This window comes from Lissotriton helveticus, chromosome 7, assembly GCF_964261635.1.
Source record: "Lissotriton helveticus chromosome 7, aLisHel1.1, whole genome shotgun sequence".
NCBI classification, from domain to species: domain Eukaryota; kingdom Metazoa; phylum Chordata; class Amphibia; order Caudata; family Salamandridae; genus Lissotriton; species Lissotriton helveticus.
Window position 1 is genome coordinate 1,687,474,957 of NC_136068.1, and position 26,867 is coordinate 1,687,501,823.

General features: G+C 42.9%; 1 protein-coding gene across 1 annotated transcript in view; it reads left to right on the plus strand.

The window, feature by feature from the left end:
- The window catches only part of LOC144767621 (uncharacterized), a 111,827-nt gene that overhangs the window by 23,897 nt on the left and 61,063 nt on the right, over positions 1-26,867 (plus strand). The window contains exons 3-5 of the mRNA XM_078651027.1: positions 2,004-2,141; positions 14,621-14,660; positions 23,120-23,257. Of these exons, the coding sequence (XP_078507153.1) occupies positions 2,004-2,141; positions 14,621-14,660; positions 23,120-23,257 (316 nt within the window). The remainder of the gene's footprint in view (positions 1-2,003; positions 2,142-14,620; positions 14,661-23,119; positions 23,258-26,867) is intronic.

The window sequence follows — 26,867 nt, forward strand, 5'->3', positions numbered from 1 at the left end:
AGCCCTCTAGACCAGCAATTTCATCCACGTAGATCCTAATCGGTATTGGGAACAAAGCACTGTATTTAATGCACTTGGGGGGCAGGACCAGTTCTTATGTTTTTGGTATCACATGTATCTTTATTGGGGGAGACTCTATGGCGGAAGTTGCAGAAATTAATGTCTCCAATCCATTGCAGACCTCTTTCTCTGCGTCTTCAGCACATCCACTTGCGTTTTAAAAAATTTCCCCAGCCTCATTAATGGACATGAAGCAGTTTTCCTTTGACTGCTTGCGAATATACTCTTTGCATCGTGCTGTCTTGATATATCTAGCATCCCAAAATCTGCGCAAACAGTATCTGTGATTTAGCATGTGAAAAAATACACACGTTTCCACATGAATTCCCCTTCTACGATTCATTGACCTCCCCCCCATCTATTTACAATTATTGCCCTAACCTTAGATTCTTTTCTTTCTATAAAACCTTTCCACGTTTTTCAAGTAATAATAATACTCGTCAGCAGCAGCTGGGCAGTGATTTCTGTTGCTCCTCAGCACCTCACACCTCCTGCTTTGGCTTTGTGTTTTATGTGAGCAGTCAAACTTCTCCCTGGTTCTCCAAGTAACTTGGGGGCATATTACCAAGCAATAGCGATAATTATCGCTATTGCTTGGTTAGAGACAAAATTTTACCGCAGAGCTGCGGTGATTTTTACCGCAGATAAACCTTGGTATTACCAAGGTTTATCGCAAATGCGATAAAAAACGGCCGCAATGCATGAATATCGCTGAAAAGTCAGCGATATTCATGCATTACCGAACTAATGCTCTTAGCCATGTTATCCACCTCCCATTGGATGACATGGCTAAGAACAGCTCAGGGCAGGTGTTAGCTTTTGGAGATATTCGCGCTTAGCGCGAATATCTCCAAAAGTTGGTAATAGGAGATAGCGATGTTAGCGACTGTTTCCAGTTGCTAACATCTTGGCACGCCCACTTTGCATGTCATTAGTGATAAATATCACTGACATGCAAAGTGGGGCCCAAGATGGTCGCTATCTCCTATTGGCTGTCGCTAACTGGTGTTAGCGACAGCTAGGTAATAGGGAGATAATTTTATCTCCGCTTTCTTGGCTTTTAAAGCCAAAAAAGCTGAGCTAAACCCCCTTGATAATATGCCCCTTGTTTCTCTTCAGAGCAGGGCCTGCTCCTCTGCTTTGGACACAATTGAAAATAATTTAGAATTTTCCATTAAAATGAAGGCTGTGCCGTGTGCATTGTTGAGGGTGTGCGTAAAAATTCTCAAAAAAATGTATGCAAAATGAAATCTGAAATTTAGACATGGAATGCGCCTATGCGTTCACCTTTCACATGAGGATGTATTTCAAACTAAAAAATAGTGCAAAAAACACTAGTACCACGAACAACAGCTAGTTGCGGATGTTCGTGTTGTTCCTTGGCTCCTACAATAAGATTGTAACCCGAACTGTCTTGAAATAACTTAACATGGCATCATTTCATTATTCGGGGTAAATTGTATACGAAGCATAGCGCAAAATGTTGTACAGTACATTACTCGAGATTACGCAGGCATAATCAACATTTTACCTGGTGCTAAGTAAACTGACCAGCTGATATATTTAGAAAAATAAACCTTGTTAATTTTTTCCATAATTTTGTATAAAATGTGCTATGCTGCCTTGATTATGCATGTATGAAAAACACATAGCCCTTTTGTGAACTGCATCATTTCGGAGGAAATAAGAGATACACTCTGTATCGGTTATACTGGGTGATTAATTCCCGGCCTAAAAATATAATATGAGTTATTACAATTGGCAGAATCTGGCACATAGAAAAGGAGAATAAGGATTTATGGGAGACTTTGAAACAATATAACTCTTGTGAGCTTGTTTATATTTTGTTAAACATCACATGCCCATTAAAATGCCTGCAATTTCACTGCAAGTGATTGTAAGTACCTGACCACAAGCTTTGTTCTTCTCTAAAAAAATTACAGAGGCAGCAGTGGCCGAGTACACCCCAATCTCTATCGCTGCCCCGGTCGTGGGTGGATTTCTGGGATTCCTCCTCATCTTTGCTCTAATAGTCTGTTGTCTGATATGCTGCGCCAGGTGCAGGAGATCAGAGGAGGAAGGTGAGTCACCCAGTAATGTTCGGACTCGGTAATAAGTGGTTCATCTACTCTGCTTACAAATAAATCTATGTGCTTTAGGCAATGCACTAATACGTATGAAGACAGGTGTACAGCCGCGCCCTGCACAAGCGCACAGGTTCATGTTAAAGTGCCAAAAGTGGCAATGAAAAAGAACTGCATGGGGAAGGATTTCAATTTTAATCACCAGTAAAAAGACTGAAAAGTATCTATTTTTATTTGTATTTATTATATTTACTTTGAGAGTTTTAAACAGCGTGAACCAAGCCCTTGTGGGTATCAGAGCGCTTTACAATGTAATTGTCTTAGTTACATAAAAACAAGGTAAATAGCATCAAGATCGCTGATAGACAATAGTAGTGTAATCATCTTATCGTTGAAACAAGGTATATGATACAAAGTAAGGTGTTCACTGTATATCAAGCATAATATAGATACAGTATCTAGGATACCTGGCTGGGCTGTGAATATTATAAAGTTCCACGTAGAGGATACATTGGGTCGCAAAATGATAGTATCCCCTGCTCAAGTGAATTTAACCATGAGGAGCGATTTTGCTTCTTTTTTGAAAAATGCAGTAGATGGATTAAGTCTGGTTTAAAGGGCTAGAGCATTCCAAATTTTGGTGCCATCCCTGAAAATGTCCGGTTATATGTTTTTTTTTATCTTTGTGGTTTCAGTTGAAGGTTGTTGGCACTTCTTGAGGATCTGACACCACAAGAGGGCACCCGTTTCTGAGCCAGATAGCTGGGTGTATTGTGATGAATGGCTTTATGTGTCATACATGCTATTTTCAAATGAATTCCGGCTGCAAAAGGTAGCCAATTAAGGGATTTTAGGTCAGGGGATATGTGGGAACTTTTTTTGGAGCCAGTGATGAGCCTCACTGTGGCGTTGATTGAGGCTCTTAGAGGGGCTGTCGCCGCTTTGGGCAGGCCGTAGAGAGAGACACTTCCATAATCCACTCTTGGGATGACTAGAGCTTGTACTGCCAGCTTAAAATCCTTATCTGGCTCGAATTGTTTCAGTTTTCTCAAAGTGTTTATCTGAACATTTGCTCCTTTTGTTGTGTTGCAGATGTGTTTTTGCGTATTGAGGTTCTGTCCAATGATATTCCCAAAGAGTTTGCTGAATCAACAATGAGGGGTTGGCAGTTGAGTGCAGTAAGGTGTTTGATTCAATCTTGCATTATGGGTACTTGGGCAGGGGGAGCCATTAGGAGGAATTGAGTTTTGAGGGCATTCAGTTTTAGATGATTTTCTGGCAGCCTTGTCTGAGTTTTCCGAGAATAGTGTTCAGAGATTTGATGTCTTCTAGGGTATAGATCTTAAGATATAATTGTGTGTCATCAGTGTACATGTGATATTGCACATTGGACGAGTAGAGAATTTCAGTGATGGGTTCCATGAAAAGATTGAACAATGTCGGAGATAATGCAGACCCTTGTGGGATTCCTAAAGCGACTGGGACAGGTTTGGACAGGGAGTGATTGACCTTGAATCGTTGTGATCTGTTTTGGAGGAACGAAGTAAACCAACTTCGAACTGATCCACCTAATCCCATTCTGTGTTTCAGAAGGTCAACCAGATTATCGTGTTTGACAGTGTCAAAGGCCGAGGAAAGGTCTAGCAGGATGAGTGAGCAGGAACCTTTCTGATGTAGGATTTGTAGGGCATTCTAAATTATATGGGTCATGGCTGATTCCATGCTGTGGCCTGCACGGAAACCTGATTGGTATTTGTTGAGTAGCTTAAACTGTTCAATTTGTCTTAGCAGCTGGAGGTGTTCACACTTTTCTAAGAGTTTGGCCAGGGTAGGGATGTTGGATATAGGATGGTAATTGTTTAAGTCCGCAGTTTCAGCCGTGGGTTTCTTTAGAATGGGGGATACCTGCCCGGCCTTGAGGGTGTCAGGGATGCAACCTTGGCGTAAAGAGTTATTTATGATCTTGGTCCAGAGAGGTAGTACCAGCGGGGTGAAGTCTTTTACAAGGTTTGCTGGGAGAGGGTCCATGAAGTGATTGGCAGGATTTAAGGCAGTCAGCATTTTAAGAATAGATTCTTCATTATAGGAATTGAAGGATGACCAAGATGCATTGTTTTTGAGATCAAACTTTGATGAGGTTCGGTGTGGAGAAATTAGAAGGGATGGTGAGGGGTTCATGTGTGCAACAGAGTGTGTGATTAGATAATTGAGAAGGTCCTTCTTTATGGTAGCGGTCTTCTGAGAGAAAAAGGAAGCACATTTTTCACCGTTGGGTCGTACGCCTAATTTTTTTGGGGTCAGTGAGGTGCATCCTTAGATTGAGTTTTAATTAACTCGAAAAAAATTTTGGGACGATTTTTTGCCTGATCTAATTGGTGGCTAAAGAAGTCTGCTTTAGTGTGCTTGATCTTTCTGTAGTATGCGTTTCTTTTCTTTCTTAGTGTCTTGAGGTGATTGGCGGATGGAGCTGAGCTCTATCTGCGTTCAAATAATCTTAGGGATCGTCTGTCCTCGTTGAATCTTCCATCAGACCATGGCTTAGAGTCTTTTGTGGAGACTCTCTTTAATTGGAGGGGGGCTACCTCATATAGTATCATGTTAATGGAATTGAAGTAGTGGTTGGTGAGACAATACACATCGGATATCCCCACGGAGGGAAGAAGTAAGTTGTAGCTGGAAGTTGTGATTGTGTTAGGGTCAATGTTTTTCAGGTCCCTCTTCCATACTTTAGGCCTTGTGGGCTGACCCAAGTTAAGTTTCACTGTTTTATTGATGAAGAATGTGACAATATGATGATCTGACCAATCACATGGGAGGATCGTGTCTAGCTGGATGGAATCAATTTTAGCCATTACTAAATCAAGGATGGATCCTTTATCATGTATCGAGCTGTTCACAATTTGGGTGAGCTCGAGATCCGTGAGGACGTTTTGAGACTATTGATAACTGCATCATTGGGATCAATCCACTGGAGGTTGAAGTCTCCTAGAAATATTTGGGTGTTTTGATGTCTGGCATTAGTAGAGACTATGTCCATAAATTATTCGGTAAAGGTGAGGCTGTCACCTGGTGGATGATAGAAGGTGTGGAAAAAGCAAATTGGTTTGCCATTGCTAGTGATGTCAAGGCAAATGTATTCACAAGAAGGGAACACAGTTGATATGTATCTGTTTACTGAGATATTGTTCCGATGTATGCAGGTGATACCCCCCTGTCTTATCCATTCTATCCAGCCTGATGATATCATAGTTTGGGGGTGCTAGTATGTCAATGATGGGTGTGGATGATTCCTTTAACAAGGTTTCGGTTAAAATTAGTAATTTTGGTTCTTGAGTGAGAATGAGGTCAGCTATGTCAGCTGCGTGCCTGGAGGCCGATCTACAGTTTAGTAGTATACACTTAAGACGGGGCGTGAGATGGGATGAGCTGGGTTCCTGAATGAGGGGAACTTGTCTGAGATTTTTTTGATGATGCCTCTGGGGTTGAGTTTAGTGGGCCTGTGAACGTTGGGGGGAATGGTTGGGATTAGGGCCATTTTGGGAGTGTAATCTGTAGTTATAGTGTTTTAATTCCGGTGTGGGGGTTCGTAGGATTGTAGCAGAGAGAGTACGTCTTTCTCTGATAACGGATTAGTCCTGCGGATTGGGCGGGTTGATTTACTGTGAAAAGGAACTGATTTTCATCTTGGGGCCAACAATTTTAACATAACTTCTGAGTGGGTCAGGTGAGAGTTTGATTTAGTCATGCAAATTTGTTGTTCCAGGGTTGACTCAGAAAAACGTCAGATGAAGCTTGTATTTTTTCTTCTAGGGTCTGGTGAGGGTGAGAGCAAGTTCGGTGGATGTATTAAGGGTGTGGGAGGAGTATTTGCATCCCGAGATTGGATAGAGGGAGGCCCGCCTTCAAGGTTATTATGGGACGTCCTATCTAGCTCCATCTCCAGATCCGGGAGTGTTGGACTGTAATGCGGAGTGGATGTAATGGGCATAGAGGTATGTGGTGGCGATGTGGTCGTGGTATTGGTGGGTTTGCATGGGGTAGTGTTGACAATGGGGGTGAAATATTTGCTCATGGGGAGGATGCTGAGTCTGTGAAGGGTGTAAGTGCTGCTGCAATGGTAAGGGGGGAGTGACTTATGGAGGAATCTCATGGGGAGGGGAGCTTAATTGTAGCTAATGGTCGTGATAACAGTGTGGTGGTGTGTGAAGCTGTGATGGGCGTGAATGACAGTGTGGTAGGAAGGTGGTAGTGTCTTATGTGTGCGTCAGGTGTGGAGGGGTAAGTTGGAGCTCGGATATAAATATTGGTCGAGGTAATAGGGGAGTGTGGCTAGAGGCAGAGTTTGGCAGTGTGACAGGGTGAGTGCTGGTGGTGGGAGTAGCCTGGGGCGGGGCTTGGAGTTTTCTCACTTGTTCTTTGATAAAGAGGAAGATGTTATCCAACAGGTTTAATCTGCGGTCTGTTGATTGCATGAGAATAGTTCCGTTATTATATATGGTGATGGTTGCAGCCACTTTGAAATTTTGGGAGGGGGAGATATAGATGATGAGATCATGCGTGTTGTTTCTGGTGGAGCAGATCACAAACATGTCTAGGAATGCTTTCCTCCATTGCGCTCTCAGTTTAGTCTAAAAGATGATATTTGTGGTTATATGTTCTTTGTTTATTGAGAAGTAGGGATCAGAGATGGGTGTTTCCGGGTGTAGTTTTATCAATTGTGCTAAAAGCATTTGGATGTCTTTTTTGAGAGATTGGGGGGTAGTTGATGGTGTAGGTATGTGCACCTGTGAGCTCCATGGTGGGGCAGGCACTGTTAGTATACGATAAGGTGTTATGGGGAGATATGTGTGTATGGGCTCGTACAGGGGGGTCGGTACTGTGAGGGGGTGATGGGCTTGTGAAGGAGGGGATTCTAAGGTGGGTGGTTGAGCAGCGGTGGTGGTGGCTTAGGTTTGTGCAGAGGGAGTAGTAGGATATGTGTGTATGGGCTCGTAAATGGGGGTCGGTACTGTGAGGGGGTGATGGGCTTGGGAAGCAGGGGGGACACTAAGGCAGGTGGTTGCGCAGCTGTGGTGGTGGCTTAAGTTTGTGCAGAGGGAGTAGTAGGAGATGGCTCAAGTAGAGTAATAGCACCAAGGCAGGCAAATGGAGGGTTGGGGGTGTAGCTGGGGCAGTAAGGATTGAGATATAGATAACTCAAGATGATTTAATTACATTTTAATTACATTTTTGATTAAGGTTCAGACCTGTATAGGTAGAGAGGTAGACAGTCCAAGATGGCCATCTCATAAGACATCATAGCCATCCGGATAGTCATGTGTCTCTTTCCATTGACTGGGCTGGTCAGGAGTAGTCCTGTTTCCGTTTTAATAAAACAGTTGTTGTTTTTGGTCCTTTTTCAATGTTTATCTTTTGCTTCCTTCGAGGATCGAGGTCTTTCTTTAGCTAGTGCAACAGCAAGCCGGGAGCGGACTCCAAAGTAATGGTATTTATGTGGGCCGCCATTTTGCAGTTAGGGACACAGAAGCAGATGCTGCCCATAGATAGCAAAATGGTGTCAAGTGGCACGCTCTTAGTTCCCATGTGCAGGCAGATGACTCAATGACAAACAGTGCAGAAATGCGCCTGGAGAAATCCAGTGAGGCTTCTCGACGCCGTCCGTTGTACAATCGAAGTGAACACACAGAAACAGAGTGCCAAATACAACTAACCATCAAGGCTGCATTGGCGCTGCCATCATGCTTGAGGGGGCATTGCCATGCTGATGGCCTCACTCTCAACCCGCTCACATGTACGGCTAAAATCCCATCGCCATGTGTACAAAGTGTAATGTAAAAGTCAGTGCAACACTGTAAAATGTAAGGACTCCCACAATACCCTCTGCGTTGTTATGCACCGGGCCTGAGGGGGCACAGTTAGGCTGCAGCTTCATCCAATGGTATTTTGCTCACCACGCCACCCCAGTTCAGACATGGCCATATGCAAATCAGTCTTGACCCTGTGCCTCATGGGAACAGTCCAGCACAAACTGCCAAGCCATGTCTTCCCTGGACCGGAATCATGCATCCTAGGACCGGTTTCTGGCTATCAGCCAGGAGAGCTTGACTCCAGTGGCGTAGTGAGCATGGGACCCACGTCAGGGCATACCCTTCACTCATAGGGCGAACAGCAAAACACACAAGATAATGGACGAAAGGTTGCACATTGGCAAAACATTCAACCCAAATCACAGATCTGGGTTTAATCCATCGTTTTTTGCTCACCACACCACCCCAGTTCAGACATGGCCGTATGCAAATCAGTCTTGACCCTGTGCCTCATGGGAACAGTCCACAAAATTGAGCGATATACGAACACTTTAGCCTAGGAACCTTGTGGGTTGGAATTATCACCACATCTAAAAAAGATCACGAAAAGGGACATTGAGCCTTGAAAATGTGGTGGGTCCTCTAGATCTAAACTAACTGCCCTCATCTCCAACTTTGAAGACTTTTAAGGATCCTGCTGATTCCATCTACCTAGCATCTCCTTTGAATCACATTTTGCTCCCAAACCACCTGTGTCTGTAATCCTTATCATGAAATTGGTCCCCATTGTTCAGATTATTTAGATCCGGCCACCCCTGAAGAATATGTAAAACCTGAGGTGACACTGGTACTAGTTCCTTGTGCATCTGTGATGGGAGGTTACACATTTTCAAAATATGAAGGAACAGAGATAAACATGTAGATAGGCTCAAGAAATCAATGACACCATGGAAGCTTTGTCCCCTTGAACGCTCAAAGATTGTTGGACCGCTGACAGATCAAATGGTGGAACTGCTAATCCTCTATTTGACACAAATGAGTACAAATTGCTTTGATTTCATTTGTAAATAGCCATCCAGGAGACTAATGTATGCCAAGAAACGTGCTTCTTTCAGAAGCAGCAAGCTGTTTATCATCTTGAACCTTTGATAAGAGATGAACAAGTTAACTCATTTCATGTCTAAGACATGCCTGAACTACCCTGACCTGAAGGGAATATGGTGGGAATGTGTCTGGCAAAACATTCTTCTGCCTCTGCTGAAAACTGAAGGAGAAGTCCTGTTTGAACAATTTCTATTGGCCAATGGTCTGGAATCATCTCTTCCCTTGTGTGAGAAAAAAAACATTTACCAACTTCCAATATGAATATCTGCTTGAGTTGATCTAATCATGCCATTAGGAGAGCACAAATGTGGTTGCTTGAACTAAATGGGAGGGGGCTTTGTTGCAAAGAACCCTCTCTTAACCACAATCCCTTCCTCAAAAGGGCAGATTCAACTCTTTAACATCAGGATTCAAACCAAAAGATCTCCTGTAAGAAATTCCTCTGCCTGTGAAATTGAACACAGTGGAGCCAAAAGATTCCTGTTTTCAGCTGACATCTTCATAAGTTCTTCAAGCAGTGGTCCAAAGAACCTGGATCCAGAGAAGGAAGAGGCACTGGTAGGATCTTATGAAAGGTTTCAGCATTGCATGAGTGCACCCAAAGGTGTCTTCTAGTCATCATGGCAGCCCCTGACAATGCCACAGCTTGTCCAAAAAATGACAAATCAGAGGTAAAGCAAACATATTACTCTTTGTTATAAATCAGGCATCTAGTCGACAGAGGTATTCACCCTGTCCAAGTGGCAACCACAATCCTAGTCAGGGCAGCCAACCCAATCCCAAATTATCCTATCCTCATCCTCTGGTAGCTTGGCACAGATCAGATAGGATTAACTTAGAAGGCAATGTGTAAATAATCTGTACAGTAACTCATACAATGACACAGTAAATACCCCACAAAAGACTCCACAACAGTGTAGGAAAATGTAGAATATTTATCTGAGTAAAACAAAAACACAACGATCAAAATCCATAAAGTACAATTCAATATATTAAAGTTTGTAAGAATAAAAGCAACCTTGCGCTTAGAAGCAGGGAGTACTAACAAGGTTATTTCAGGTCACGAGGTACCAGTGCAAATCCAAAGTTCAGGCCATCCGTGATGGAGTGCAGGCCGGCTACATGGACCCACTTGAGCCCGCTTTACACAGTACTTTGGATCTTGGAGTGGAGTCTGCGTGGCAAGGCTATGCCGGGCTACGTGCTGCTTCATGTTGGTCCTGGCAGAAACTCAGCTGCAGAACCCACTTATGAGGCCCAGAACTTGGAGTTAGGCACCACAGGCACGGATGGAAATCACAAAAGGCAGAGTTCAGCTGCACCGGTAGAACTGTAGGAAGTCTTTTGTAACCCTTAGACGTCAGAAACAGGAGGCATGTTAAAAAGCCCTAGGAGATCACTTTGAAGGGAAGGTAGGCTTCAGTTCTGCTGCAGCAGAGTCAGAGAGCCGCATGCAGCAGGTCAACAAGCAGGCAACAGTCCAACCAGGAAAGCAATCCAGTTACGTCCTTTGAGCAGCACCACAGTTCTTCTGACAGAGATTTGGTGAAGGTCTAGAAGTGTCTGGTTTGATGGGGCCCAGAGACCCAGTACTTATTCCCAAATGGGCCTCTGATGTAGGTGAATCTTTAAAGAGTGGTCTTAAAATGCCTCACTATCCATTTCAATCCCAACCCTGACTCCAGACTACCAATGGGGGGTTATCAGTTCATTGTATGGGGTCGCGCCACTGCTCTATAAAGTGTTAGGATGAGCCCCCTCCTCCCATCTGCCCAGGAAATCACACCCACCCCTTTCCTGTGTCTGTGGCTGTTTAGAAGGAATGCACAAAGGGATATATCATCTAGCCCTTGTATGTATTTTGAGACAGGATGTAAGTCACACACAGTAGTACAAGCAGAGAAATATCCACTTTCTAAAAGTATTTATGTATAAATGGGTGCCCCAATATACTATTGTGAGCTTGGGTGAATACGTTTTGGGTAATAATGCATACAAGGAATGTACTTAAATAGATACTTAGGTAAAGATCTCTGATTACTTACTAGATGTCTAATTATGAGATCAAGAAACCAATTCCGAGCACAATATTCTCTATTATTTAAAAAAGGAGAAATAAATCAATGCAACAGCGTGTATTTTTTAAATGATTATATTTCACTCATAGAAAAGTGGTTTCTTAAGGAATTCAAAATGAAAAAGGTACTTAAACAGCAGTGATAACTGGACAGAAAAAGATTCTTGACATAGTTTGCTAGTTATCGGTGCAAAGTAGCCCATTTCTGCTAGTATACAATTTGGAGGCTGTCCTGGACATAGGAACAAAATCTCTCAGATTTAATCTTAACGGAGACTAAAAGGAAATTGGGTTTAGGGTGTCGACGTTTCAGTCTCTTCTGAGGTAAATATAGGAGACCATCATCAGGACAAGATATTTTATGTGAAGATCCAAGACTCCTTAGGATGAAAATCAAAGCAATTCTAAAGAGGAAAATATTGCAGATAAGTTGTGGAATATTTATGCCTGGTGAAGTTGGCATCTCATAACAAAAAACTTTTTTCCGACATCCTTATGTCAGAGAAGAATGTCACACCCACAGCCAGCAGTCTCTGTATACTTTCCACAACATGTTGGAAGCTGGGAAATGTGGCTTTTTTTAAATAGCAATATTAAATCCTACCTTACCAATAAACCATTCTAAAGACAGGAGTCATAAAAAAGCTACTCCTTACTGATCAGGAATCACAGCTTAATGGTATTTTAAGGAGTGTTCAATTCCAGTCGACGAGTGGAGTAGAACTCACTAGCAGGACATGTCAAACATGGAAGTACATGTCCTGCCTTGTCTTATGTAGTGCTCTGCCCTTTGGGTTACCAAGGGCCTTCCTTAATGGTGACTTTTATGCAATAAAAGGGCAGTTTAAGACAGGGGCAGTAGTTTTGAACGCCTAGTTGATGTGGCAATACACTGCAGACACACACAAGCACTGCAATTGGCAGACCTGAGATATGGTTAAGGGGCTCCCTGTGTGGGTGGCACAATCAGTGCTGCAGGCCCAGTAGTAGCATTTAATTTACAGACCCTGGGCACATGTAGTGCCATTTACGAGGGGCTTATAAACAAATTAAATATGCCAATTTGGTATGGGCCAATGTTACCATATTTAGGTGAGAGAGCACTTTAAAACCAATTAGCAGTGGTAAGGTGCATAGAGTTCTAAAGCCAGCAAAAATAAGTAGAGAAAAATAGAGGGAGGCTTGCTAAAGGTTGGAGGAAGACCACCCTAAAGCTGTCAGGTATAACATCCATCAACTCTAATGTTGATGTGAAGTCTTCTCCTTGATGCACCTGATCTGCCAATCATTGAGGCCTAATTCACAAAGGTAAACCATCACTTTTGTGTAAGTTACTTTTGTTTTTGAATTCACAAAACTCCAATTTAATAGTATGTTTACAACTGCAAAAAGTCTGAATTTGGGGCAAAGAACTCGGCACATAAAATTATACGACATGACTATCTTTTTATGTGTGAGGTTCTCTGCACCAACCGTAGAGTCTTAGAATTCAATCATAGTTTTGTGAATTACAAAACAAACGTAAACTTACACAAAAGTGTAAATTTATCTTTGTGAATCAGACCCTCATAGACTTAGAAAATTATGTAATACAATAGGTACTTTCCCATATATGAAAGTTTAAGGTGGAATGGAGGGATTTCACTGCGTACTTCACCTTCTTGTCCGCTACAACTAGAAATACCACTTTTTAAGATGAAATTGCACCTTCGGGGGATCAACCTTGACTACATGCAGGAAGCCATTAGAAAAATTCTGTCATAGTATTATTGTGTGAGTAATCTAGGAAAGGTCCATCTCTTTCCAGTGGTTAGACTGCAGCTTCCAAACAGCGGAAAGAAGAGGACAAAATTGAGGTTCTTGACGCTGATACTGATTGAAAAAGTAATCTATTTCTACTGTTAACTGAAGACTCATGCAGGGAAAAGGCACAAATGTCTATGACATGCTGAAATAAACCAGTGAACTCCTGCCCCTGAGCAAGGCAGACACTAATGTCTTCATCCACTTCACGACCCAGTCAGGCTCCACCAATATCTTAGGTATGTTAGGGGAAGAGCCCTCTCCTTCCAGAAACCCTGCTTTGACTGCCAGGTAAGTCAACCTCTGATGAAAGTGAGAGCCATGTTATTCCTCAGACTGAGTAGTCTCTTGTACTACTCTCTCAGGAGATACAGGTTCTATATGGTGGCAAATCTGTCAGCCTTTGCCTCCATAATAGCGCAGTGAGTAATACCAGCTTTAACAGCGCTGGTTCAGGTGCTCGCTGTATCAGACAGGGAGGCGTGACCCCAGGGACCCACCCTCACTCACCCAAGAACAGTAGACAGCTCCACAAAAGCGCCTTGATGAAGAAGTAAGGGATTGAGCATTAAAGAAAACTGAAAGTATGCCATGGGCCACCTCTGTTATGTCCATGTAGAAGTACAGGGCAGCCAGGATAGCAGTTTATCATTTTTTTCGCTTGGAAAGTAAATAGGTTCGGTGACAGGAGTAAAGGTCCTCCCAGTAAGGATTGGGACATGGAATACGGGCTAAGGGGTAGTGACCTTTCTAGCCAGGTTCTGTGCTGCTCCATTCCCCTTTCACTTTGGTAGCATCCCTCATATCTCTCTTCCACCAGAGGGCACACTTTCTTCTTCTCAAGTCTTCTTTTTTTATCAAAAAGCACTGGCATGTCCAACACTACCTTCACATTCAGTAAAGCTAATTATTTAAGCCATTTGCAAAATAAATGCTAGAAAAGATGATTTAATGACATTAAAAATAAAGTGTGATACATGACAACAATAAAAGTGGGACAAACATGATGCAAAATTAACAGCAGCAAGATAAGGTTTTCCTGCAAAAAGAGCAGGTGTACAGCGGAGATGGGGAAGAGCTATAGGTAGTATACAAAATTCCAAGAAGACACAATTTATAACTCCTTTGTTGGGTCTGGAGATCACCTCATTTCACATTTAGGTAACTCATGGAGCCCTATAGGAATTTCTTTTGTATGGACTCACATTTTAAGGAATTATTGGATAGTGATAATGTAACCGGTTTGATAGTTTGAAGACAGTTCTTTGTCCTGAAAACAGGAAAAGAGAAAGTATCTTCCCTGGCCTTCTGTGGATTCTGTGGTCTGCAGAGAACAAAGAGAGCAATGTTGTTGATCAGCAACTACCTAATCATGCTTGTTTGAGGGGCAATGCCCCCTCTCCGTAATAAAGTGAGGAAAGGGGCTTCATTTCCAGTTGTGTGGACTACTTTTTCCGAACTCGTTCTTTAGTTCTTGGATGTAATCTGACAACCAGCATTAGTCAATCGATAGATATAGCCCATGAAGCTTTGTTACATTCCAAAGCAGTTCAAATATTCAAACTTATTGCTTGCACTTTCTGGTGGTTTCTGCTTCTACATGTCCATGTACAATGCTGAGACCTGAGTGTGCTGTGTGCATGCATGGATTTCATTGCCTAATGGTTGAAGTTTCTTCTTTACAGATGAGAAAAAGATTGTGACCAGCTTCAGCAACCCGAGCTGGTGAGTAGCACACACCTCCCTCTCCTGAACATCCCCTTTCTGGACCCAATACACATTGCAGAAGGGATCTTATCAGCAGTGTAATATATTTAGGCTTTCCTGTTTTGAGTTTCTATTCTGGGTAAATTCTGTTGGGGGTTTTCCGTTTTTTCAAGTGATTACAATACCTTAAAAACAGTGGTTATCAGTGGTTACACATTTTCGTGCCAGTAAAAACAACAGAAACAATGTTTTTCCATTGTTTATGGAACTTTTTGCTTTTATTATTGCTTTCTCTCTGCACTGATGGTATATGAACAGTATATGTATATAAGATCCAAATACATTTTTACAAATCAAACTTACTGTAGTACACCATATAATACTTTTTCAGTGAGTCTTTGGTCATGCACGCTCGCTCTTTCCTTCCAATGTAAAATTTTATCTGTAAAAATTCCCTCTCAACATTGGCACTTTAGACGGGCAACGTCAAAACAGTCAGTACACAATTTGCTAACTCTGGCGAATGAAATAGCTTCCATGCCAATACTGGTGCACCTGACGATTGTAATTCTCTGGGACAGTTTCTGCAACAAAATGCTTTGAACTGGGTGCATATGCCCTCAGAGTTATTGAAGCAATCAAAAATAAAGCAGCACTTTTAAAAATCCATAGAGATTTCCCTAGAACTAGTGCAGAGCACCGCAGTGCAGCTTCATTGACTTCAAATTCCATGGTGGGTGAAGGGACATTTCTGTGCATCATTGCAAGTCAATTCTCATACATTGTAAAATAACATTTCCTGAATTGCTCCTCAACATTTCATTGCTTATGAAGTGGCAAGCATTCTAACATGGAACATGTTCTAGTGCCAAAGTCACTAAAAGCATCGCCCAGCCTACACTGTTTCACATCTACACCAGTTATGCTGAATACTTGGTAGACAACAGTGTTTTCAGACTCTAGTTGTTTTTCTTATGTCCACTACAGCCGTCATGTTTTCCTGTAAAAATCTAGGAATGCAGTAGAGTGCATTTTTTTCACATTACTTACAATAAGTGACCGAAGATCCTCAAATTTCTGGCACTGGGCATCATAACTCAACAAAAATTATGTTAACATTTGCCACATGGAAAATATAGCATTCACAGCCTCTAGGACTCAGAACACCAGCTAAATGACACAGTTGGGATGACATTTTCTTGGATGCCACACAAAGCGATAAACAATTGAGTTATAGTTCCTGCGCAAAACTAAACAGTGCACCAGAATGGACCAAAAAGTCAACCGCATTCTTCATTAACTGTGAAGATTGGAAAGATACTTTCAGCATACCATCTAGCAAGTGACAAGGATCTCTTACATGGAAGCACTTCAGCTCAGGTATCAATTATGACAGGTCGTCACACAAATTTTTCATGTACGTAGCTGGATCACTACAAATACAAACATTCTCACTCGAATCTTTAAAGCCATGTGCATCAGCCACCACATCCTACAGAGGAAAGGGCCCACCTATTTGCATGACCTACTCACCACCTATGTTCTGACCCGTCAGCTCAGGTCAAGGGGGATGAGGCAGGTCAGTGTTCTGGCCATCAGAAGACTAAGAAAGGGTGGCCATTACTTCTGCTTTCTGGCGGCCAAACATTGCAATAAACTTCCCCTAGGTCTCCGGCTGGAGTCCTCTGAGACAATATTTTGGAAAAAACTCAAGACCTGGCTTTTTCCGTCTTCAAGCCTCCCCGTTTGACTCGTCTTCTATTTCGCTTCTCCACTCCACTCAGGGTCCGTCTATTTATTGCAGCGCGGGGACACACTAGTTAGTGTAACCATGTGCTTTACAAATGTGTTTATTATTATTATTATTATTATTATTATTATTATTATTATTATCATAATATTATTATTAAGATCGTTCTGCAGCATCATTCAAAAAGACTCTGTGATCCATGTTTTCCAAAAGTCTGGTGTCATGTCTTCATCTCTATCCTAGATGATTGGTGTTAGCACTATTTTCACATATACATGTCACTACACCTTGCATTGATTGTTTAAAGACTTTGGTGTTTAGCAATTCACCTACTATCAATAGTTACTCACTAGAAAAGGTGGCTGATGTATCAAGGTGTTTTACCTGCTCTCTGTGAGTAAATGTGATGGTACATTTTGGGAAAGAATCTTATGAAATCAGCCATTTTACCTATCAATGAAAGAATCAGACGTAGCCAAAATATCAAATATGATTTTGTTATTTCCTGATTCTCTAAAGTTCATAAAATAATTATACAAGACCTAAAACATGTTTCTAAACCCTGCATCTTTAGACCAAAGACCACAAAACTGAAAAAAGCAAAAAGAAGAAGAAACAATATTTTAGTGACCCATCTAAAGAACAGTCCAGCCCGAACTGCCAAGCCATGTCTTCCCTGGACCGGAAACAAGCATCCTGGGACTGGCTTTGGATTCATAATCCTCATCAGCCAGGCTATCTTGAATCCAGTGGTCGAGTGAGCAAGAGACCCACATCTGGGCATACCCTGCCAACTTAGGGCGAACAAAGCGATACCAAAGGGGCTGATGGACGGAGCTTTTGAGCAAATCAAACACTCACCCCCAGTCAACTCATCTGGGTTTAATCCATCACCATTCTTTAGCTCACTCCACCACCCCAGTTCAGACATGGCCATATAAAAATCAGTCTGACCCTGTGCCTCATGGGAACAGTCCAGCCCGAACTGCCAAGCCTTGTCCACCCTGGACCGGAAACAAGCATCCTAGAACCGGTTTCGGATTCATAATCCTCATCAGCCAGTCTATCTTGAATCCAGTGGTCGAGTGAGCATGGGACCCACGTCTGGGCATACCCTGCCAACTTAGGGCGTACAAAGCACTACTACAGGGTCTGATAGAGCAAATCAAACACTCACCCCAAGTCAACTGATCTGGGTTTAATCCATCACTATTCTTTAGCTCACTCCACCACCCCAGTTCAGACATGGCCATATGTTCTGCATTCTGTTCACCACCTGCTGTTTTTGCATTTGTCACCCTGAGTGGGACAGGTATGAGTCCCTTGCTCTCCATGCCACTGGAATCATGCTATCCAGGCTGATGAGGGTTGAAAGCCCGAAACCGGTCCTTGGATGCTCGTTTCCAGTCCAGGGAGGACCTGACTTGGCAGTTTTGGGCCAGACTGTTCCCAAGGGGCACAGGGTCAAGATTGATTTGCATATGGCTGGGTTCAAACTGGAATGGCATGGTGAGCAAAATAGCGATGGATTTAGGCTCAGATCTCTGTACTGGGGTGAATGTATGACATTGTTCTGAATTCTGTCCTTCACCTGTTGTTTTTGCATTTGTCACCCCGAGTGGGACGGGTATGCTCAGACGTGAGTCCCGTGCTCTCCATGCCACTGGACTCAAGCTATCCAGGCTGATGATGGCTGAAAGCCCCAAACCGATCCTTGGATGCTTGTTTCCAGTCCAGGGAGGACCTGGCTTGGCAGTTCGGGCTGGACTATTACCATGAGGCACAGGATCAAGACTGATTTGCATATGGCTGGGTTCAAACTGGAATGGCATGGTGAGCAAAAAAACAATGGATTTAGGCCCAGATCTCTGTACTGGGGTGAATGTATGACATTGTTCTGCATTCTGTCCATCACCTGTTGTTTTTGCATTTGTCACCCCAAGTGGGACGGGTATGCTCAGAAGTGAGTCCCGTGCTCTCCATGCCACTGGACTCAAGCTATCCAGGCTGATGATGGCTGAAAGCCCCAAACCGATCCTTGTATGCTTGTTTCCAGTCCAGGGAGGACCTGGCTTGGCAGTTCAGGCTGGACTGTTCCCATGGGGCACAGGGTCAAGACTGATTTGCATATGGCTGGGCTCAAACTGGAATGGCATGGTGAGCAAAAAAACGAGGAATTTAGGCCCAGATCTCTGTACTGGGGTGAATGAATGACATTGTTCTGCATTCTATCCATCATCTGTTGTATTTGCAGGATTGAAAAAGAGCAGTTTGGAGGCAAAATGCCTTGCATAACTCGACTTCATCAGTCCAGATAGGGAGAAAGGCATGGTAGGAGAATGTTTTGTGTCATCCAGCTAGGGGCTAGCAATTCCCTTAACCACTTCCACGCTAATGACAAAGCCAGCTCGTCATGGGCGTTACCTATGCTGCGCTCATGACGAGCTGGCTTTGTCATGAACAAGCCTTTTCCTACTTCTTCAGCGCACAGCGGGAAAACGCGGTAGCGCTGTAGGAGTTAATGATAATTAATTACAAATACTAACCCACCGCGGACAGTCCTCTTCACAGATACTGCCTGCTAGAGCTTCCAGGAGGCCCCTGCAGGCAGGCACTGCACATAGACTTACCTGCTGGGAAAATTGCTTTCAAGTTCAATTCCAGGGGTTTGGGCAATTTAGTAAACACAATAGAGTTAGCATTCGAATTCAAAGCTTTATTCGAGGGATATACTCATAAAAGCACAAACATACATTTAAAATACATCCCATTAAAAATTGTTCTTATTTATACATACTTTTAGAACATTTATACATACATAAGCAATAAAAAATCTTTAGTGTACATTTACACAGAGATCACTTAATACCCTAATTAAGTTACATTAATAGAAATTGCCCTCCGTCTAATGGACCATGCCCACCCCAGATACTTTGCTGTTCCTAGAACAATATGCATATCAGTGGCTGTGCAAATAATTCATAACGCCTCAACACCCCTGGATGTCCCTAGATTTCTACAAACGGGAGCTAACCAAACTCTTCTCGGCGTGGCATAAGCTTTGCACAAGAATAAAAAGTGACCTATACTTTCCTCGGTTGCACCACAAACCGGGCAGCACGAGGTAGTTGCACTCCTCCACCTACCCATCAGTGATCTCAGAGGAAGGGCACCTGATCTTAACTGGAAGAAAAGCTTCCTATCCCCTGGGTTAGTAATGCTGTCCCAGTATAGTTCCAATATAGGACACAGTTTGATTTCTAGGAAGCGCCCCGCCATTGTGTCTGATCTCGTTCTATTCCAGAGTCTGCCATCTATCCAATCCCAATATAAACTTTTAATTATGTTTTTACTTGGAAAGGGTTCCCCAGAAGGATTATCCCATAGGTTGGAGAGACCAAGGTCACCTAGAGCAGTCCTAAGATTTTTTAACCATACTATTTTATGAAAGATGTCAACTTTAAATATGGCAAGGAACCCCTCTGCATAGTGCCGTATCTCTGGGGTAGTCCAGAGGCGTCTCCAATAGAGAATCGGGCGCAATTGCGCTCGGTCACTAACTGATCTTCCACCTGGATCAAGACCAAGTGAATGAATGAATGAAATGGATCTTGTAATGCGCAGAAAACTTAGCCCAACGGGCGTCAAGGCGCCTAAGTAAAATGTATCAGCTAAGCTCCCTGCAGTACACTCAACAGCAAACTCTCATTGATAGGCCTTCTTAAAGAAAAAAGTTTTAAGAGCGTTTTTAAATAGCTCAATTGTGGGGAGGGTTTTTATATCCAAAGGGGTGGAGTTCCAGAGCTGAGGGGCAACCACAGAGAACGCTCTGGCTCCCCATCTGGCTAGTTTAAATCGTGGAACAACCAATTGAAAGAGTCCCGCAGAACGAAGACCTCTTGTAGGGACATAGCGCGTGAGAAGAGAGCCCATGGCACTAGCAGAGCCTTCTGTCACCGCTCTGTATGCTAAGCACAGAATTTTAAAAGAGATTCTGTGCTGCACAGGTAGCCAGTGAAGTTCCTTCCTAGCTGCAGTAGCAGAACAGGTTTTAGGAAGGGCCAAGACGAACCGAGCTGCAGCATTCTGCACAACCTGCAGTCGGTGCAAGAGGCTTTTATTGATTTCCGTGTAAAGGGAATTACAATAATCAAGTCTCGATCCTACCAAGGCAACCGCAACCTGCTTACGAGCCTGAAGGGAGAGATACCCACGTATTTTATTGAGTATCCTAATCACACCCCAGCAGGTGGCCACGGTCCTGTTCACTTGGATGGAAAGGGAAAGCGAGGTGTCGAAAATGACGCCAAGATTTCTGGCAGATTGGGAGGGGGTGGGGCAGATGCCAAGAGAAGAAGGCCACCACTCACTTGACCAAGCATCTTGGTCCTTCCCAAAGATCAACACCTCCGTTTTTTCGCCGTTCAGTTTCAGGGAATTTATGGTCATCCAGTCTGCAACGTACTGCATGCATACCCTGAAACAAGCGGCAGATGACCTAACAGAAGAGTGAGCCAGTGACACCATGATCTGGGTGTCATCTGCATAGGACACCACCTCCATCCCCTGCGATCTTACTAGTCTTGCCAGGGGAGCCACATAGATGTTGAACAGGGTCAGACTTAAGGCCGACCCTTGTGGCACCCCACACTGCAATGACTTAGCAGGGGAGAGGTGGTTCCCCAGCATCACTCTCTGCTCCCTTTCCAACAGAAAGGAATTTAGGAGACTCAAGGCCGGTCCACTGACTCCAGCTTCCCTAAGCCGAGATGTAAGAATGGCCGGGGAAAGGGTGTCGAACGCCGCAGTGAGGTCCAGCAACACAAGGATCGAGGTTTGGCCTGAGTCCACTTTAAGTCGGATGTTATTGACCACACAAGTGAGAGCGGACTCAGTGCTGTGATGTTTTCTAAAGCCGTGTTGCGTGTTGTCAAGGTATTCAGATGACTCAAGGAAGGAGGACAGATGAAAATTAAGATGTGCCTCAAGCATCTTGGCCGGGGCAGGGAGGAGGGAAATGGGCCTAAAGTTCTTCAATAAGGCCGGATCAAGGGACGGCTTCTTAAGGAGAGGTTTTACAATCGCCTTCTTCCACACCGCCGGAAAAGAGCCCTGGGTAATAGCCATATTCATTACCTCAAGCATAGGAGGAAGAAGGCTACCCCTACACTCTTTAAGTTTTTTCAGAGGAAGGGGATCCAGGGGGGAAGCAGATTTAATCCCGTCAAGCAGCAGGTTCAATTCTTCCAAGGATAGAGATGGAAAGTCCGTAAGAGAGCAAGGGGGAACTGTACATAAGGAGTCAAGGCTAGAGATTTCAGACTGTACACCTTGATCCAGGGCAAGACAGTGAGCTTCCAAGGATATGTGGATATCCAGAATTTTATTGTGGAAGAAGTCGGAGATCTTGTCGCAAAGATCTTGCGAACTGACTACGGGATTAGTGGTGTACTCTGGGGGAGACCCGTGATTCCCCTAAGGTTAGCATTCAATTTAAGACATTTCCCTACTCCTCACAGTGCGTTTGGCTTTGGGTCTTCACTCCACCCACAGAGCATCGGATCAACATTAATTCTGCTCCAAAGCCAGTATTGTTAATAGGACACCAATTTCCCCATTTGCGCCATGCGCACCTCTAAACAGGTACGCCTGGCTCAAATAGGGAAAATGCATCCTATTAATATGAATGCTTTCACCTAACAGCATTCAGTGAAACACAGATTAGCTGCTTCGAAGCAACTCGATGGTTCACAGTGCAGGCGGTAACCTGCCTCTGCTTTGAAGAGAGATTAGAGATGCTGGCAGCTGCAGAAAGTGACTGCACTTGCCTGAGGGGGATATCCGGGGGTGCCATTGAACTCTTTATCAACGCTTGAGAGGGCAGCCCTCAGGGAGCGCTCGGACAGTGTGCCACTGTTTTCTGGAACACTTTCAGTGGGCCTCCTAAGGGCATGTTTGCCTCTGCACTCACATCTGTAATATGGACAGACACAGAGGCAAATGATTACCTCGTTTGCATGAGGACATGCCCAGGGCACTTTCTGTAATACATCCCCTGGAAGCGAAAAAAATGGAACAATTCGGGTTTTATAAAAATTCTCCTGAATGTTTTGCCCTCCCCTTTTTGTGTGGCATAATTTCCGCTACACTTGGCATTCTGATGAATTGATGTCCATGGACAGAGGGTTTGATGTTTTAAAATATGTGGCAGTGTGGAAAAACTGAACTTAAGGTTATATCTAAGTGGTTGCTGCAGAACGCAATGTTTACAATTCATCAACGTCAGCAGTTTTCACTTTGTTTCACTGACTTATCAAGGTAAATTCAAATATTCGAGCATCCTTTTGAAATTAGGATACTGCTTAGTTTAGATCAGTAGGCAGCCACTCCAGCGGTTTCATTTTATATTTTTCAATGCATGTTCATTTATTTTCTAAGCTGTAGCTTCCTGGTATATCTTTTTAAATATCTATATTCTGTAATCCTGAATTGTACCTTGGTCGCCATATGTAAATGGATGGTGGGAGGGGCTGCTGAAGGTGCAATCAGCACTGCTGAGTATATCATCCTCGAGAAGTATCTGAACAGAACCACAGACTGTTCAGACTGTTCAGTAAAAAACCTGGCAATGTTCTAAATGTGCGCAGAAATCGGGATGCATGCTGCCGAGGTAAAAGCCAAGCTGATACTGTCATCGCTACAGCTCGGTTCTGTTTTGTGTGTCTAGGTCAGGAAATACAAACAGCACATTGGAAAAAGGGTCAATTCCCAACGACTATGAAGAACCTGAGAAGACAAACTCTAGTGAGCAGCCTTCAAAGCAGGTTCCTGTCGCAGGCGCAATTTCAGGACACTCCGAGAGCACGTGAGTAATTCTTCAGACCCTCTCCTAGAACATCTGTCTCCCTCTGGCTCATCTTGAGATGTTATTCTGCATTCACCCTTTCCTTTTATCTCTATTGACCTTTCCCTCTTCATTCCACCTGCATCATTTTCAGCATCGGCGGGCCTTATTTCACCACCTTGCTTAGTACCCTTTTCCTTCCCAATCCATCCCCTCTTTTCTTTTACCTCTTAACCTTACTCATCCTCGTTCAATAATGCCCTCTCATCTACAACATTAAGACCACCAGCTCTCACTCAGCCCTTAATCTTTTCATCATTATCCTCCTCCCCTGCCTTGCCCCTCCCTGGAAATATTCTGTTCCACTGCCTGCAATTCTCAATCATCCTGTTCCAGAACTTGTCTTAATTTAATTTTCTCTTTTTCCATCCTAACTCCTTTCTCCTGTTCTTTCTCTGTCCTTCCATCCTACTTCCGTGTGCTAGCCATCTCTTTGTATCCACCTTTAAACCTTGCTTGCATTATTTAGTACACGGCTGAATTACACAAGATTTCATTATTAAAGATAGGTATATTTAACTAATCCAAAATTGAATTAGATGAGATTTAGGCCACAATTAACTATATGAATAAATGCACAGGACGTTTGCACAATGTCACCTGAAAGATAGTACAAACTCAGCACTGCAATTATAGTCAAAACCCCCCAAAATTGAACAGCATGTAACCAGAGAAGCACATGATCAGCCACAACACTAGATATAACCTTCAGCATGGGAAATAAGGGGCATATGTATCAAAGGCTTTGCACTAGTCTTGTACCACGCAAGGGGATGCAGGACGACACAAAACCTAAAATGAGATTTACAAGCCACATTTAAGGAGTTTGCATGGGATTTTAAGGTTTTTTGAAGGGTTATGTGATGGGTAAGTATATTGGGTGGTATGGGTGTTTTTATGGTTTAGGAGTTGGTAAGATTATAGGGTGGTAAGGGTATTTACAGAGTTTAGGTGTGGGCAAGGGTTTAGAATAGTAAGTGAGTGTTTTTAGGGTTATGGGGTTGGTAAGGATATTGGGTGGGAAGGGTGTTTTAAGCATTTAAGGGTGGGTAAGAGTATTTGGTGGTAGGTGTGTTTTTAGGGTTAGGGAATAAGGGGGGTAAGGTTACAAAAACTGAGATATTGATATGTTCTCCCAAAAAGAAAATATTTATTTATAAATACATATTTTTGGGGTGTGGGGTGTCTCTCCACAATAATATAACATTTATATAAAGTTGTCCGTATCCCTGCCTGTGTGCGAATGCACGTGGAGTGCTAACTGGATATGTATATATATAAAAGATACATATATACATATTCACTGAAAAAACCAATGGTTATAGACCATATATAGTTAGGAATTAGCATTTAAAAAACCTTATTTTACTCACACAAAACCATTGAAATTCCATATATAGTTAGTTGCACAAACTATATATCGCGCACCCGCAATCCACTGCTGATGATGTCACATATTACATCATTCATGACATGGTCAGTGACATCACTGATGACATCACTGATGACATCTCAAATGACATCACTGATGACATCACTGATGACATCTCAAATGACATCACTGATGACATCACTGATGACAACATCCAGTGACTGTATGTTTCTGTAAAGTTAAAATATGTCTTACATATTGAAGAATGAGTGGATGTATAAGTGTCTGGATGAAGGATTTAGTAGGTGCATGACTGACTGTATGAGTGAGTGATTAAATGTGTCTCACTGAGTGCATGGGTTAGTGACTAAACTGTTTTAATTTGTGCATCATTGTGTCTGTTGTTCTGTAATCTGCTGCATGTGTTGATCATTAGCTATATGACTAACTATATGGGTTATTGATTGGTTGCCCAAGTATTTGTATGGGAGACTGAGTGTGTGTGTGGGTGGCTGGGAGGTGTATGACTCTGTGCATAGATGTGTGAGCAGTTGATTCACTAGATGTATGGGTTCAAAAGTGCACGTGGAAACAGCTGTATGGGCGGTTGACTGTGTGCATGAGTGTATTGGTGAGTGAATGGATATCTCAGTGCTACATGTCAAAGTAAGTACATATGTAAAACACAGTACATGTGAGAGTTGACATATATAAATAACTGTGCATAAGAGCCAGTGAATGTGTGAGTGGCTGTATGGATCATTGTGAACTTGTATCAGGGATTGTATAAGAGAGTAAATATGTGTTAGTATATGTTTCAATAAGTAAGGTGAGTATAACTATATAGTTGAGGAAATGGAGGTGTGATTGATTCTTTGCAAGACTGACTAGGTGTGTGAGTAACTCCATGGATGAGTGACAGTCTGTGAGTGTCTGTTTACACTGAGTGTATCTAAGGTTATATTAGAGTCTGAAGAGGTTCATCGTATCATCACATGAATGATGTAATCAGTGATGTGATCAGTAATGTCAAATGAGATGTCATCAGTGATGTCATCAGTGATGTCATTTGAGATGTCATCAGTGATGTCATCAGTGATGTCATTTGAGATGTCATCAGTGATGTCATCAGTGATGTCACTGACCATGTCATGAATGATGTAATATGTGACATCATCAGCAGTGGATTGCGGGTGCGCGATATATAGTTAGTGCAACTAACTATATATGGAATTTCAATGGTTTTGTGTGAGTAAAATAAGGTTTTTTAAATGCTAATTCCTAACTATATATGGTCTATAACCTATGGTTTTTTCAGTGAATTTTCAAGGTTTTGTAAATGCTAATTCCTAACTATATATGGTCTATAACCTATGGTTTTTTCAGTGAATTTCAATGGTTTTTTAATAGCAAATATCATAAGCTGTCGAATGTCAAGTACGTGGTAAGTGAAAACATTTTCGTGTTTATGCACACTGATCTGCTTTGAATGGTGCCCCCCCCCCTCATTTCTATTAGGAGTACTCTCTCCTTGCAGATAGTGAAAGGTAGTTAACGCAGGCCTTTGCCCCCGTTGTAATACGTCGTGCCTGCTTCTCTCTCCATTTGATTGATTGTTATCCAAGCATTTACTGTTTTAGAATTGGTTCTCTTTGGTTCATTCTCTATTTACAAACAAACACAGAGTCGCAATACTCTGTCTAGTCTTTGCAGATAACGAAAAATCGTGTAAAAAAAAAAGAAAAGGAATCGAGCAAAATCAGTAGGCCACTAATGGGATCTCTTTTTGACCTCGCTAAAATAGAAACATTAGGAACAACCCCTCATGACAAATACAAAACTAGTGAGATGAACTGAACTCCACACAATGATGGCTGCAAAACAGCTCGGCTCCGCCACTCACCCCGCCCAAAATAACGATAAAGAGCGGCTGCCATGATTGGTTGCGGAATGGCCACGACGGAGCTACGAAATGGTGGTGCTCTCATGCTAACCCCAGCTTCAGTCTGAAACATCCAGAAACACTGTAGACTACCAATTCGATCAGTTCCGGTAGCGCCCCAATGTAACCCGGTAGAGAAGAACTAGCCCTCCCCTCTTTGACTGATGGTTCTTGTTTCCTGTCCCTTCTGTTGTCATTTAACAGAACTATTTAGCCTGCTGAAAGGGGTTGTGTTCCGACCGCCGGTTGGTGGAGAC